The sequence below is a fragment of the Heloderma suspectum genome, chromosome 8 (assembly GCF_057233095.1).
Source record: "Heloderma suspectum isolate Gila_16-S chromosome 8, 16-S_ref, whole genome shotgun sequence".
In the NCBI taxonomy this organism is placed as follows: domain Eukaryota; kingdom Metazoa; phylum Chordata; class Lepidosauria; order Squamata; family Helodermatidae; genus Heloderma; species Heloderma suspectum.
In genome coordinates, this window is record NC_139465.1 from 45,548,552 (window position 1) to 45,565,161 (window position 16,610).

Sequence of the window (16,610 nt, forward strand, 5' to 3'; positions counted from 1 at the left end):
AAGTCTGGATCCAATCCATTATTTTGCATAGCTCTGGTTTTGCTAGTCATGGGAAGTGGCAAAGACCTACTCAGGTTGCTGCAGCACTGTGCCCGACCACCAGAAGCCTTACTCCTTCACTGTTGCAGCTTCAGCTTCTGCATCAGTAAGTCAGCCTATATGCTTTCACAGCCATAAAGATTAGAAACTTTTATTTTTAAAGAGAGCTGAGATTTTCAAGTGCTGACCTTCCCACAGAATTACAGTAATTTTTAAGTCTGGCACAAACTGTACTCCTGTCCTTAGAATTGTGTTCTGCCCCTAGCCTTGTAATTCAGTCAATCATTTATTGTTGAGTGTCACTGCAGTTAATGTTAATAACAAGATTAAAATCTTACAGGGAAAGCTTTTACAACAGATATTGAGTGTTTTTTTAGAAATTGCACCTCTTGTAATTTGGTCCATTTTCTTCTGTAGCTTGTTTAGTTAACTGGCTGCGTTCCCATGGAAGGATAAACCAGGATTCCAGAGAATCCTGGCTTAGCGTTCAGTGTGAACATGCCAGTGTCATTGTGTTGTTCTGTTATGGAAAAGATCAGGCAATGAGTGGTGCTTATTCTTACCTTTGCAAACTGTCCTGTTTTTATAGAGAGCTAGTTGGGAGAAAGTGTGGTGAGGGGAGAAAGTGTGTCTTGGCAAGCTATTTTTTAATGTATTAAATAGTAGCATCCTTTATTTTAGCGGAGTAGCAAAAGCAGCTTTCTACCTTTCTTTAAAGATGCATTTGCCTAGAATGTTCATTGAGATTGTCCTCCTTTTCCTCTTTTTTCCTTCCTCCCCCTCCCCAATTCACTAGAAGATAAACCAGAGAAGCCTGTAAATGGGGAGGATAAAGGTGATTCAGGTGTCGACACCCAGAACAGCGAAGGCAATGCAGACGAAGATGATCCCCTTGGACCTAACTGCTACTATGACAAAACCAAGTCCTTCTTTGATAACATTTCCTGTGATGACAATAGGTACCAGATTTGTTTTGGCAATCTGTCATGCCTTTCTGACTGGCAAAGCTCATGGATACTGAAATGCAGAACGGAATCCTGTTTTATCCTTGTCCCCATGCAGTGGTGGTGTTGCTAGAAAAAGTATTTGATTTTGTTACAGAAGAAAATACCAGCTGCAAGAATTATAGTTCAGGGTGGGTTGAGCACATTGACCACAAAAATCAAGATTGTCTTGCGAGGAAGAGCGTGCTGATGGAGATGAGTGTTAAAAAATGTTGCAGCAGATGTTCCAAAAGTGAAATCACTGCAGAACCCACCCATCCCCTTCCATTTTTGTTCCGATTTATGTTTTTTTAATAATAATTTGTTACCATTCCAATTTAAGACATTGGGTGTGTTCCCTTTGTATGCTGCTGATACCCCGTTCTCTTTGGGTTGGGTCCAGAGTGAGCCATACATAAAGTAGACTCGTTAAAATCAATGGAATGTAAGTTAGTCATGACTACCATAAGTCACATTGATTTCATTCTTAAGTCACGTTGATTTCAAGTGGGTCTACTCTATCTATGAGTAAATCTGGACCAAACTCTTTGTTTTACTTGGCCATGGAGCAAGTCAACTAATTGGCCTGGTTCAGATGTAGCACAAAACCATATTTCGCACTACAGGAATCAACAATGGCAAGCTTGTGCACCGTCTGCTCTCCTGTGATGTGGCTGTGAAGAGGAGATAGAAGCATCTGCTCATGGTTTTTAAACTAATGAGTTTTTCATTATGTTTGAACTAGGAACAGTGGTTAGTTTAAACTATGGTTTGTTGAAACAAGCCAGGATCTGCAATCACAGTTTCATCCAGGCTTGGCTTATTCTTGTTAGACATAATGACAAACCACCGGTAGTTTTAAAAAATCGGAGCAGATGCTCCCAAGCTGTTCTTGGCTGCACTGGAGTAGAAGAAGAGAGGGAGGAGCCCAAGGCTCATTCTCATAGTGCTAAACTATGGTGTAACTATGTCTGAACCATGCCGCTGTAGCGATTCCACTTCCAGACAGAGGCTTTCTGTATGCATGAAACAGAACAAGGTGATAGAATGGGCTGTACCACTGCATTGTGCAAGTAGGTGATGCCATGTTTGAATGCTTTTCCACATAAATGCAAACTCCCTGCTAGTAAAACAAAACGAACCCTTACACATCATGGGAGAGCTGCTCGCTCTTCTCCCTGCTCTTCTGGTTTTCTCCTTGGTGGGGAGGGTACATAAGGGAGCCTTCAGAAATGTGATCTCTAACCGGTAGCCTGACATGTATAGTCAATTCTGCCACTTCATTCCCCTGCATGTGTGGACTACACTTGGAATGGTGGTAGGCAAGGCTTGTGACCTATTAACGACAGACGGAATAGCAACTTGCACTGTGAATTCAGGTCCAATCTCTCTTGGTTCTGTTGGCTGCAGCTTTGTGGTGCTCAGGTTGCAGCTGTGGCCAGACATACTGTGCCATTGTCATCCTTTGAGAAGAGCCTTTTTGTCAGACTCAGCTGACCCCCAAGGACTGTAGTGCATTCTACATGAGTGATGATTCTGTATCATCAGGTGCCTTACAATTGTTTTTGCTTTCCCTCCTTTCATACCATTCCTCTGCATAGCTGGCCTAAAACCATTTTGGTTGGTTAGTTAACTTGAGCTGAGTTCAAAGAGGTTTACTTCAAAGGAGTTTTTAACAGTAGGTATCATCAGTTAGCAAGCAAGGAGTTTATCAAGAGTCCACTCTTAATGAAATCTTCACTCCCACAATTTTGTAACAAGCAGGAAATTTAGTGTGAAAGTTGGCACCTCTAAATCCTGCCTGCCTATTTCCGTCACCCCCTCTGATAGTCATTTGTGCTAAGGATTTGAAATTTGGTAAAGGTGTTTATCTAATATCTCCATAACTGAGTTTTTGCTCCTAAGAAAATTAATTTTTACACCCACACTCATTGCTATTTCCTGCTCCAAACTCCAGCACAGTGAGAGGACCCCCAACTTTTCTGCCATGTGAAGGGGAAGGATCAGTGGCAATAACCGGTTATGACTGGCTAATAAGCCGTGCCAATACGTGACCCACTATTCCAAAGTCCTAAGAGAGACTTTGAAGAGAGAAAGCCCACAGCTGTTCTCACCTAGGAAGGGGAATGGGGAGGGTGGGGGTAGCTGTGCTGCGGTGGGTTGATATCCCTCAGTGACTTGCAAGCTTTGGACCAGCTTGCATATAAAAGGAAGTTAGTACTTGCTGGCAGTACTAAGAACCCAGCTTTGGAGTGTGTACTTCTCTTACATGGGTTTACCTGTCCCAGGGTAAACCCAAGTATACTCAGATCAAATCGCATCTTGTGATTGGAAAAAAGTTCAGAAGCTGCAAGCTGATACAACAACCTTCATTGTGACGCAGGTGTTTGGCCATTACTCTGCTTCTCTGCAGACTCCACACGGTCTCCTGAATCTGGGCACAATTCAAACTCCTATTTTTGGTGCCTCTGGACTCTTGGCAAAATCTGACCCATTTAGAAGCCTTGCAAGACTCTATTATTTAGGCCTTAGATTGTTATGTGGTAGGACATATGAATGAACTTTGTTAGATCTCATAGTTTGATCTTTAAGAACAAATCAAAGATAGTTTGCCATTTTAACTTGCCAACTCCCTGCAAGTTAAAAAAAAAACAACAAACCAACACATCATGGGAGAGCTGCTAGTTCTTCTCCCTGCTCTTGTGGTTTTCTGCTGGCTGAGGAGAAACATAAGGGAGCCTTCAAAATGGGATCTCTTACCTGTTGTCTGGCATGTACAGTCCATTCTGCAACTTCATTCTCCGGCATGTATAGACTTCATGTTTGCATCTGTATCCATAACTTGATCCAGTAAGAGTGCACTTTTTAGCAGTAGCTGCTTAAATGGATCAGCATGTCTTAAAGAAGAGGAAATTCTTCACATATACAAATAGGTGGTTCTGTCAGTCTTATTATCCCTCAGGCAGCAAATGGTATTTGGGATGATATAACTTGTTCTGATTTGAGGAACTGTTTTCCCAGTCTAGCCATGTTCTCTTTTGGCTTTACATCACATCATAGAAAATTGGAATCTTCAGTACCACTTCTGCATAAAGCTGTTGCCTGTGCAATTTCATTGTGTGCATCTCAGTGTAATCAGCAGCTTTATAGTATCAAACATTATAGTATCAAATCCTTGGCTGCAATGCTCCTTCTGATGAAACCGCTAGTGAATTGGAGCAAGTAGTGTTGTCACTTATATGTTTCAGAGATCGACGACCAACCTGGGCAGAAGAAAGGAGACTAAATGCAGAGACGTTTGGAATTCCACTGCGTCCAAACCGTGGCCGGGGAGGTTACAGAGGTAGAGGGGGAGGCGGAGGAATTGGTAACTTCCGGGGTGGTCGAGGACGTGGAGGCACACGAGGAAGTTACGGCGCCCCTCGAGGATTTCGTGGTGGATTCAGAGGTGGACGTGGTGGCAGGGAGTTTGCAGATTTTGAGTATAGGGTAATGCATACTTACAAACTTCATTGCCTATAGCCATAGGCCACTGCAGTCATGAAATATAGAAGTACAAATAACTACAATGACCTCCAGAGAACAAAAACAAAACAAAAATAAATCCACTCAAAACGATATTTAAAAGTATGACACTATTTAACCACAAAATAAGTCTTAAAACATTAAATATATTTAAGATCAGTTGAGATAAAACAAATCATGCCATGATATGCTGGGCTTATTTGCAGCCAATGGAAATTTAGCCACTCTTAATTGTTTTTATGTTTCAGTAGACTTATACTCTCACGGGAGTGTTTTTTTACAAAGCTCATATGCTGTCCCATTACATAAAGTTCTTTGGGTGGCTCACAATAAACGAACAGGAAAACAATTTAAATACAAACTAGAATATAAGGAAGAGGCAAAACTTCCTGGTACATTTTTTGCCTCATTTTCCTTATATTTCCTGCATGTGTGCACTTCTGCATAGCATACTGGCCATGGAGTTACCTTTGACTGGCACTCAGACAAAGGTCTTTCTCAGCCCTACCCAGATATGCTGGGGATTGAACCTGGGACCTTTTGCAAGCAAAGGCATACTAAAGTAACCCAACCCTGAAACTAGTGGTGGTGGGAGGGGGATAATACAAATTTACTCACAAAAATGTTAGGTCCAGAGCCACAGGATTAATCTAAAACTATGCTTGCCTGCATCTATCTGGAAAACATTCGGGTCCAGATTAACTGAGATCATACTTGCTGAACTGCCCTGTGACCAATTGCTGCAGACTGATTTGATAGCTGGTAACATGGATACTACATACAATATAGGATAACATAGTGCTTGTTATAAAAAAAAATTGGTTTCTTTGCGTGCTGTGGCATTCCCAATCCATAGGCAATGTAAACTATGTTGTACGATAGGCTGCATAGACAAAACTGGTTCTCAGCTGTCAGATATTAGCGCTAGCTTGCCCAGCTCCCATTCATTCCCTAGTTCTCTTAATAGCTTTAGGGAGGAATTCGGCAATTTCCTTCTGTATGTTTGGCACAAATGGTCCAACAGTTAAAACCAGTTTTAAAACAATAAAAGTTGATAATGGAAACAAAATACATATTTAAAGCCAGAGACCCCCTTTTTAAAGAAGACAGTCTGTCCTTGTGAAAGTTCTTGCTATCAGGCATTTGCAAATACTCTTGGATCCACCTCATGCCATCCTTTGTTTGGCAGGAATATGAACAGAAACAAGCATACCACCTGTCCTGGATTTATTAGAGCAACTTTCCCCAACCTGGTGGCTAGATGTGTTGGACTACAACTCCCAGCATACCCCAGGGCATGGTGGGAGTTATAGTCCAACACATCTGGAGGGTACCAGGTTGGGAAAGACTGTAATAAAAGTGTTTTTCAAGGTCTCCTGCAGCCTTGTGTGGTGCTAACGTTCCCCCTAAAAGTGTTGTACCGGGGACATGCACACACCCAAGTATCCTGGAGTGTGCCTAATGAAGCTTTTCTTGCAGCGGTTTCTAGATTTCATTTAACTGACAAAAGATCAGAAAGAATTAGATGTAATTGCCGGAAAACACACAGATATGTAGATTTCACTTGAATTAAAGAAGGCTCCTGTAGATGTATCCCTGTATTCCATTCCTTCTATGATACAGGGTTGGAAATACTACCTTTGTATTACTGTATTGTTATGGTATGTATTTTTCGTAGCCTTTGGCTGGAACAGTGAGACACATTGATTTGGTTTAGACATTTGTCTGACAAATGTATGATAGATGCAGTCCAGAGAAAGCCAAGCACTGCTTTAAATCCTGGTGACCTAGCCAGTTCCTGCTTTTGATTAATTTTACATCAGACTGTGTTGGATGGCAAGCTGTGTTAATCTTGTGTTTGTTTTTTATAGAAAGACAACAAAGTTGCTGCATAGTCTACAAAGAGGTTGAAAGCAGGTGGACTTGGAGATCTTCATGGTGCAAAGAATGTGTTGGTCTTCACAAAGAATTAAGTTAATTTGCTGTAAAACTTGTCACCAGCACTGGGGTTTGTTTTTAATTTCAAAGCGGTATGGTGGAGAAACCTTTTTGAAAAAAATGGCCATCTTCAAAAACAATGAACATTAAATATATTTGAGATAGAAGACTTAGGTAATTTCTTACATATAGTTTAAAATATAAAGCAGTACTTCAATGGAGTTTTAAGTATTTTTTTCATCATAGAAAGGATTTTTCTTAACTAAAATTGTATTTGATAATTGCTGCAGCCTGCAAAGACAATTGTATGCAGAAGGCCGTCAGTACTGTGAGTGTGTTGATCCAGTAAAGGTTGTTTTTGGAAATCCTGTAATCTCCCTTTTGAGATAGTTGTACTTTTTGTCAAATTGGGTGCTGGGCAGTAGAAAACTTGATTTGTGAGTCAAAAAAATGTAAACACAGTAAATCCTGTTTCTTAGGCAAAAGAAAACTTTTTATAGTTGTAAAATTCCATGATTATCCCATTGCCAAAGAAACACTAGGGACTTTGTATAGATGTATAAAAAGCAACTAATTTTTTAAGAATAAACATTTTTAGGTCTACAAACCTGCTGAGTTGAAATGCTAAACAAACACACGTTAGTTGTTTGGGGGTTTTTTCTTTGTAGCTTTTCTGCTTTAAACGTGTTTGATTTTTATATTTTGACTATAAACAAACATTTGAAACGTTCTTCCATTATATAAAACGATAAAATTATTCTCTTGTGAGAAATTCATTTTGAAGGTTTTGGCATGTCACAGAATTTGTCCAGATTAAGGGGCTTTTTCAAATAAGGCAAACCTTCATGGCACAATTCACAGTTCATATTAGTAATAACTCTTAAAGTAAAAATGACCCAGGCACATGAGTTCTGATGTTCCCTTTGATGTGCCCAGAATAAAAAATGTCTCCATATTTTGATTCTTAAAATGTTGACTTTGTTTTAATATTGTTGACATATCAGTTAAAAGTGATTTCTTAGTCTTTGCAGTTGCTTGAGTTTTGATGGACTGTAGCTTGGAGACATTTATTGCTCATTCTCAGACCAGTATCCCAACAGCGATTTGGCATGGAGTAAACTTTGCAAATTCTGAATTACTAGTTATGACTTCTTTTGATATTAAGTTATAATTAGAAACAGTAATCTGGTAATTTGTATTTTGTATGTGTACATGAAAGCCACAGGAATAAAGGGATCCAAAGATTAAAATGTTTTTATCTAATTTGTTGATCTTTTTTTGTTTCTCATTCATGTTCAGTAGCGATAAAATGTGGATAACTGCACTGTTAGAAATTGGGAATATTTAAGTGATAGAATCATAATTTTATATCTTTTGTATAGCACTATAAGGAAGTATTTTGTAATTGGTTTCTTTATGAGGTCAAGTATTTGGCAGCCGTAGAAGTTAGATGCTCTTGTTTAGTAATATTTTGCATGTTAACAACAATGCCTTTTTGGGATCCACAAATCATGATACTGAACAGTTTTGAGTTTTTTTAGACAAAAGGCAAGTGCTGTACTGTTGCAATAACTATGTATACTGTATGAAATGTCCCAAGTTTATTTAAACCAGATAAATTGTAAATACCAATGCGACATGCTGTGAAGGTATGAATTGGTTTCAATTTACTCACCAATCCTTTGGGTTTACTAGTTGGGGTGTGTTGTACCCCAGTAAACAGCAGCATGACATACCTCCAGTGTACCTTGCTACAGAAAAGTGGGGCTTTTATTTTAAGCCAGAATAAAACAGTTCAATAAAAATAGACTTTGTGAAAGTTTTTTTCCCTAGCCCATACCTGTCTCACAGCCTGCTGTAAATGTGTGTCGGGAGGGGGCATCTGGCCTGCCCTCTTGCTTTGAAGCCGTTGCTCTGCAGTGCCAGTGCATTTGGTAGATCTGCAATCTCACCTGACTGTGCTGTTTCAAACTGTGACCTTGCAACTCTGGAAAGAAACCAGGGCTTGTCAACAGGGTGGGCAACATGTTTGCTTTTCAATCAGACTTTTTTATAATTTAAATTGGATTTTTAAAGGTTTCAGGTTTTTTTCTTTAAAATAACCTGCTTTAAATGAAATGTGAACTTCATGCAAGCATAATCTCAAGCTGAATTTACAACCCTCTTGTGAACTTAAGGCTGCTTTTCTTTGTGAAGAAAGGACTGTGTGGAGAGAAACATCTTGGTTGCATAATAGTTCATGGACTGTATATTATGGCTTGATACTTGGAGGCAGGTATTGGTAAGTTATCACAAACAGTAGAATCCAGGGAATGCTATCCCTATATCTCAGTGTGGTGCCAATGTGGTGTAGTGGCTAGAGTGTTGGACTGGGAGCCCAGCGATCTGGGTTCTAGTCCCCACACAGCCTTGGAAGCTCACTGGGTGACTTTGGGCCAGTCACAGACTCTCAGCCCAACCTACCTCACAGGGTTGTTGTGAGGATAAAATGGAGAGGAAGAGGATCATGTAAGCCGCCTTGGGTTCCTTGCAACAGGAAAAAAGGCGGGATATAAATGCAATAAATAAATAAATAAATCCCACCATGATCATCTGCTAAACCCAGTCTGATGATTTTGTAATATTTAATGCCAGCTACCTGAGGTCTGCAACTCGTTAAGTTCTGAAAGGATTAATATTTATGACTTGGCCAACGAAAGAGCAAGGACATCCATCTTCCATCTCATTGGAGGACACTGATTTACTCAGTAATTACCATCCCTTGCTTCTGAAAAATTGAACTCAATTTTATGCATGTTTAATCCCCAGTTTAGTGGGACTTCTTCTCAAATAAGGATGCATAGGATTGAAGCCTTGTCCTTTTTAAGTGACATTGCTTAGAGTTCTTGCATATATACATGCTTCATCTATAAACAGACCTAATTCTACAGCACAAAAGGCATACAGGTTGCATGGTCACAGGTTTTGAATTACAGCTTTAAGTTACAGGAGGCTCTAGTTGCAAACCAATATCTTATTGTTAGAACAACCAGTTTGAATGCATTCCTGCTCAGGAAATATATGGATTCAAAATGGGAAACTTGATTTAAATAGATATGGTTGTAGGGAATGGCACAAATCCAGTAGCAGAGAGTTTGTTCAAGAAGTAGCAGTGGAGAGACCCAAAGTAAGGTTCAAGGTGGGGGCTGCTTTTGTGTCTCACCAAAATGGACAGATTTAGAAGCCAATCTAGAGACTGCAGGAGCCCTGTGGGATTTTTCCAGGAAGGGAGTTTCACAGCTGTAGCGCCACCACTGAAAGGGCCCTGGCACCTACGAAAGTGGTGTTAACTAATGATGGCCCAGAGGGGAGGGTCTCTGATCTTAAGGCGTGGGTAGATGCATCTGGGTGTAATCAGCCCTTTGGAAAATCTGGTCCTAGACCTGGGATTTCCAGCATCGTGCCCATGAAATCAAGGTGCCTGTGGACATACCTTGGTGCCTGCCAGGCTCCCTGCCCTGCCTGATTTTTCTTCCATTTCTTACAATTAAAAAAAAAAAACCCTCTGGGGCTGGTATGCTGGAGAATGGAAGTACTGCCCTCCAGCACCATCTTTATTGGTTTTATCTTTTAGAGCTCAGCCCTCAGCCCCCACCTCTGCCTTGTATTTCGGTCCTGGGGCATGTCGCTTTTCTTTTAGCCTCACCAATTTGCCTTCTGGGAAATGAGTGTTTTGTGACTGGCTGTGCCAACCGTGGCAGCCATTCCATGAATTAGCAAACCACACCTAAAAGAAGATATTGTAGAGTGGGGGAAAGTGCAGAATAGGGCAACTAAAATGATCAAGGGGCTGGAGCAACTCCCAGCTGGGATTGTTTAGCTTGGGAAAAAGCAGGCTAAGGGGAGACATGATAGAAGTGCACAAAATTGTGCATGGTGTGGAGAATGTGGATAGGGAGACATTCCCCCCCCCAATAATACTAGAACCAAGGGTCATCCCATGAAGCTGATTGATGGGAGATTCAGGGGAGATAAAAGGAAGTACTTTGCAACTGTGGAATTTGCTACCACAACATGTAGTGATGGCTGTCAATTTGGATGACTTCAAAAGGTGGTTAAACAAATTCATGGAGTATAAGGCTATCAATGGCTACTAGTCTTGATGACTATGTGCTACCTCCAGGATCAGAGGCAGTGAGCCTATGTACACGAGTTGCTGGGGAACATGGGCGGGAGGGTGCTGTTGCACTTGTGTCCTGCCTGTGGATTTCCCGTCAACAGCTGGTTGGCCACTGTGAACAGAATGCTGAACTAGATGGACTCTTGGTCTGATCCAGCAGGGCTCCTCTTATGTAAGCCTCACCCTCCTGGCAGCCATTTTTTGAGCACACCCACAAAGCTCTCCCAATTCCAAATGAGCCTATTGACCCAAACAGGTTGGAGACCCCTGCCCTAAGCCATTTGGGTCTCTAAAATTATCCTGATGGCTACATACTGGATCAAGGGGCAGGGGAGGCTATTCTCACATGTTCTCCCCTCCACATATCCCGATCGATCATCTTGCTGTGTTGCCAAAACCTATTTCTTGCCATAGGGAGATCCCAAAAGCCCAGCAGTCAGGACTGGAACTCCAAATGGCACCCTCTGATGCTAAACAACAGCTGTCAATACGCTGCCATTTAATGGCAGCCACAAATCTTCTTTGGCAATTGCCTTAGCAAAACCACCCATGCAGCAATGCAGTTGGAAGGAGGTGGCAGGATGGGCTTTTCTCACTTCAGAGTACAGGCAGGAGCAACGCCTGCTGAATGCTTCCATGTATCTTAACTCCCCGCAGACAGACAACTAGTGCATCTGGGAGAAAGGTCCTAGCCCAGCCTTTTGCTTGTGCTGGTTTTCCAATTGCCTAGCACTTTAAATGTAGAGAAGCATGAAAAAAATCCATCCACCTCCAGTCTTAAGTGAGGCAATCTATCACCTCATTCTGCTGCATATGTAGACCAGGCTTAAAATTGCCTCTTGCTTTTAGCGTGTGTGCTTTGTGCTAAGTGTGAATGTTGTTCGTGTGAGGAAGAGAGCAAGGGTAAATTGAACGTACATTTTGATCAGTGTTGGCCTTCTTTCAAAACCTTCGAAAACCAGGTCAAAGCCCCATCTACATGTGTGTGTCTGAAGAGACCCTTGGCTTTTAAATAGACATTTTGTGAAACTGAAACATCTTCAAGGGCGCATTGATCGATTAGATTCAAATTGTTTTTTGTTTGTTTTCTTGGATGGTGTTGAAATGTCAGAATACAGTGCACACTGGGCAGAATAGACCTGCAGTTAAAATCCGGGACTGGGTAATAACAAGGATCTATGAAATCAAAAAGGGATTGTCGTGATTTCATATGATTTTTAAAGGGGAGACCCACAAAACCACCATCCAGTCACAGAGCACATCTGCCTCCATGGGCTGAACCAGAAAAATCACAGATCCACCACTTGTGGGCACAGCCATGGTGCAAAAATAGGGATCCCCGGGGATCCTCATGATTTTTACAAGAAACATACCCCAAATCACCATAATCTCACAGAGCACATCTACCTCAATGGACTGAACCAGAAAAATCATGGCACTCATGAGTGCAGCCACGGTGCAAAAATAGGGATCCGAGGCAGGGATCCTCTTGATTTCATATGATTTTAAAAGAGCAAATCCCCCCCAACCACCATCCAATCACAGAGCACATCTGCTTCCATGGACTGCACCAGAAAAATCAGATCTGCCACTCACTGGCACTGCAACAGCACAAAAATGTGGATTAGAGGCAGAAATCCACAGGGATCTTCATGATTTTTTACAGGGAAAATCCCCCAAACCATAATCTAATCACAGACTACATCTTCCTTTATGGACTGGACCATGAAAATCACAGATCGGTCACTCGTGGGCACAGCCATGGTGCAAAAACATGGATCTGAGGCAAGGATCCTCTTGATTTCATATGGTTTTTACAGAGCAAATCCCACCACAATCAAATCACAGAGCACATCTGCCTCCACAGACTGAACCAGAAAACTCAGGGACCCGCTGCTCATGGGCACAGCCATGGGACAAAAACAAAAACATGGATCCGAGGCAGGGATCCTCATGATTTTTACAGGGAAAGGCCCCTAAAACACCATCCTATCACAGAACACATCTATGCCTAGGGAATGAGTGTCAAAAAACATAGATTTGGGGTTCATAGCACCATCATGTTATAAAACCATGAATAACACACACAGTTCAATATGGATCCTCTGAATTTTTACATTGGGTCCCCCCCTGCCCCCAACCCCCCCATCAAAGCACAGAACTCATCTTTGTCCAAGTATGCACACTAAGAATCCCAGATCTGTTTTTTCCCAGCAGATCCCAGATCTTCTGCTTCACCTCAAATGGTGTGAGCCATTTATGCAAGGCATGGATCCTGATGGATTATCTGGATTTTACATGTAGTGCATCCAAAATCAAAGCTGAATTACAAAGCAAGTCCATGTCAGTGGCATGGATCCTATATTTCTCAGATCCAGGATGACAAGAAAAAAATGGATTCAAGATGCAGCTCCTTATGGGTTCTCTGGATTTTGATATAGTGCCCCCACAAATGCATATTACATCACAGATCCCATCTGTGGCCACAGAGCAAAGTATTAAAATTATTGATCCTGTACTTCTTGGAGCAAGCGTGATATAAAAACATGAATCCATAATAATCAAACTTCACAGAACCACCATGGCATAAAAACATGGATTTGGGGCATGCGTCCCATGGATTTTTTTTACAGAAGATGCCAACCAGCTAATCACACATTATTTCTGTGCCCATGGATTGCATTATGAAAATCATGGATCCACTGATTTGTGGTACTGCCATGCCATTACACATGGATCTGAGGCATGGATACTTATGATTCCCCTGGATTTTTATGGGGATGCCTCCAAAATCACCATCAAATCACAGATCATGTCTGCGTCCAGGGACTGAACCATAGAAATCACTGATCCAGAACTTCATGGTGCAGCTATGGTGAAAAGTTTGGTCCAAGTTCTGGATCCTCATGGATGTTCCAGATTTCTACATGGGATCCCCCACCATCAAATCGCAGATCACATCTATGTCTCTGAAGCTCACCATGAAAATCATGGATCTTTCATTTCGTGGCTCCTCTATAGCACCAAAGCATGGACTCGCGTGATTCTCACAGGGTCACAAATTAGCCACATGATAATTGGTTACATCACTGTCAACACATCATACTGAAAAAAATATGGATACAACACTTCAGTTAGATGTAGAGAGTCTTATGATTTTTATACACAGACCACAAAAATATTTTCTAAACCATCTCACTGAACTAAGCCATAAAATTTCCAACTCCCAGAATTCTCTTCCTTCACTATCTTCTCATTCCTAAAACCTCTACTCAATTGCCATTGTCTTTTTTCTATTGCCTAAAGGCCCCTCACACTTCACAGCCATTTCCCTTGCTTGCAGCATGGTGCATGTTCTGTACTATATGCTATGTGATATACACATCCATGTCTACCAATGCTGGGGGTTGGGAAACAGAGTGTGATGACTTGATTTAAGGACATGGGATGGGGTGGAATGCCATGGAATGCATACAAAGGCCTATGCCATAGGGACCAGGATATTGAGTTCCTTTTACAGTTAGAGGGTTTATTTTGGTGGTAGCACTTAAAGATTTTATAGCTGAGGCAGCAGGTGAGGTCTCATTGTAAAAGTTATTACAAATTGTGGCAGAGAGTTCCATAGATCCAAGCCTCAATGTGTAGTAGTAATAGTAGTAATAATTGTTAATTACTGTCATAACCATATGGTTGAACTGACAAATTGCATCCACCTGGGATCCAGAGCAAACTTGTCCTAAGTTCTGCTTTAAAAATGGGCTGTGTATGTACACAGAAGCCCATCCTCTCTATTTTATCCTCACAACAACCCTGTGAGGTAGGTTAGGCTGAGAGTAAGTGACTGGCCCAAAGTCACCAAGTGGGCCTCATGGCTGAGTGGGGACTAGAACCTGGATCTCCCAAGTCCCAGTCCAACACTCTAACCACTACACCACACTTTTATCTCTCTATTCCCCCCCCCTCCAAAAGAAGTTAAGGTAGAGGAGGAGAGCTGACTCAATCCTGCTTGAGGATCAGGAAGTAGTTCTCCAGAAGGCATCATGGTGTGTGTGTGTGTGTGTGTGTGTGTGTGTGTGTGTGTTCATTTTTCTCTCCTCCACCACCTCCATGCAAGGGGGCTGCAATCCTATAAGTGTATATAGTATAGTTACCCAGGACTAAGTCCCAATGAAGTTGATATCATTACTTCTGAGTAGACATACACAGGATTGCAATATAAATAAAAGGGTGCAATATTCCAGCCTTCCATGCACTGCCAAAAGAGGGTGTGGGGTGTGGGTGGGATTCGATTTTGCTGCCAACCTCACTGCCCCCCTCCCCCATGGACACACAAGATGCTGGTGGTTTTGCTGGCTGGAGTGGCTTTGCTTACCTTGCCCCTAGCCCCTTCTGACATCCAGTGACACTTGGGGAGAGGGTGATATGGGAAAATAGGATGGTATTTGAATTTTTGAAAGACAACTTTGGCTTGATACAAATAGGTTCTTCTGCACACAGCACTTACACCTAGGAAACATTGTGACAATTGATGGTACATTGGCAAAACAAAAGAGAGCTGGGGCATGAATATTTGAGAAGTGGGTGGTTATCCTCTCTTGTTCAAGAAGCAATGGAGTACTGATCCAATAAGCAAATGATGCAGGCTCAACACAAAGAACCCCCACAAAAGCCCAGTTCATCAAGACAAAGAACCAGGTTTCCCAGCAATGGACATCCCTATCAAAAGCCCAGACATGGAGGATAAAGATTCATGTCCCAACATGTCTATTTTGCCCCTTAGTCATGAAAAGATTTAAGGAAAATTTTTCTAGGAGAAACTTCTTCTACAAATGCTAGTGGTCTATTATTTGTTTACTAAGGGTGCAAATGGGTATAACATGAGCCCCGTTTGGGGATTGTCCCTCAGGTGAATACAATCATGAGAGGAGGAAATCAGGAGCATGCTTGCTGGCCCTGCCATTTCTAATGCATAAGCCATATTGGCCTTTGTGAGACTTACTCCTGGGAACATCAGAGGCTCATGCTATAGTAAATGCAGCATGACAGCAGCCCTTTTCTTTTTTACACTCAGTGGTAATGAGTACAGGTTTGTAGTTTAACATGTAAATGTTGGAAGATCGTATTGCTTATGGGAACAAAAATGTTCTGAAAGCATTTATTTCATGTTTATAGATGTTTATTTCAGTAGTGGTCTCACCACTCCGACCAGTAGAGAAGAACTGATAACCTCTCGAAACAAGCCTGTCACCCCCTCCCTTCTGGATGTCATAAGCCACGAAGAGCAGGGGTGCATGGGCTAACTCAAGCGAGCACCTCATCCACATCCTTGGGACATAAAAACGGAAAGTCCTCTGACAACAGACGATGCCCTGGATCCCTTCAGGGATTGAACTTCCTAAACTGTGGTGTCTCGGGGCAGGCTGCTGAGCGGGCTGGCCGCTGGTTCTGGTTCACACACGGCCAGTTCCACCAATTCTGTTGCATAAGCGGCCCCTACCCCTCATGGACCAGCAAGGTAGCGCTTCCAGGGGAAAGTCCCAAAACAAGCGGCAATGCTTGTTTCTGGAAGACGGCAGATCGTTGGTGTGATCTGCCCCCTTCCAGGAATGAGCGTTTCCACTTGTTTTGGGTTAACCCCGGAAGCGCTAAACCACCAGTAGTGGCCACTTGCAGAACAGAATCTGCGGGGCTGGCCGCACGCGCAAGGGCTGCGTTGGATTCTGCCCCTGGTCATGTAGAAATTAGAGAATGCAGCATGCCAACAGTCAGTTGATTTTTTTCTTCTTCCTCTCATATTGTGGTTGAACTAGTAGCCACCCAGTTATATTGGCAGACAGCTCCCAGGCCGCTGTCAGGGGCCAGTTTTCTGGAGCAAATTGCACCTATATTTTTTAAGCTGCATTGGCTCCTGGTATGTTTCCATGCCAAATTCAAAATGCTGGTCTTGATCTTTGTCTTTTGAAAAT

The 16,610-nt window shown here is 42.1% G+C and overlaps 1 protein-coding gene across 6 annotated transcripts in view; it reads left to right on the forward strand.

Annotated features, from left to right (window-relative positions):
- The window catches only part of LSM14A (LSM14A mRNA processing body assembly factor), a 32,643-nt gene extending 24,353 nt beyond the window's left edge, over positions 1 to 8,290 (forward strand). For 2 of the 6 annotated variants that reach the window (XM_084812227.1, XM_084812230.1), the window contains exons 8-10: positions 836 to 998; positions 4,271 to 4,511; positions 6,419 to 8,290. In XM_084812227.1, the coding sequence (XP_084668353.1) occupies positions 836 to 998; positions 4,271 to 4,511; positions 6,419 to 6,442 (428 nt within the window). In that variant the 3' untranslated portion in view covers positions 6,443 to 8,290. Of the gene's footprint in view, positions 1 to 835; positions 999 to 4,270; positions 5,786 to 6,418 lie in introns of those variants that run through there. The other 4 variants (XM_084812231.1, XM_084812232.1, XM_084812226.1 and 1 more) reach the window with 2 other exon arrangements.
- The last annotated feature ends 8,320 nt before the right edge of the window (positions 8,291 to 16,610 follow it).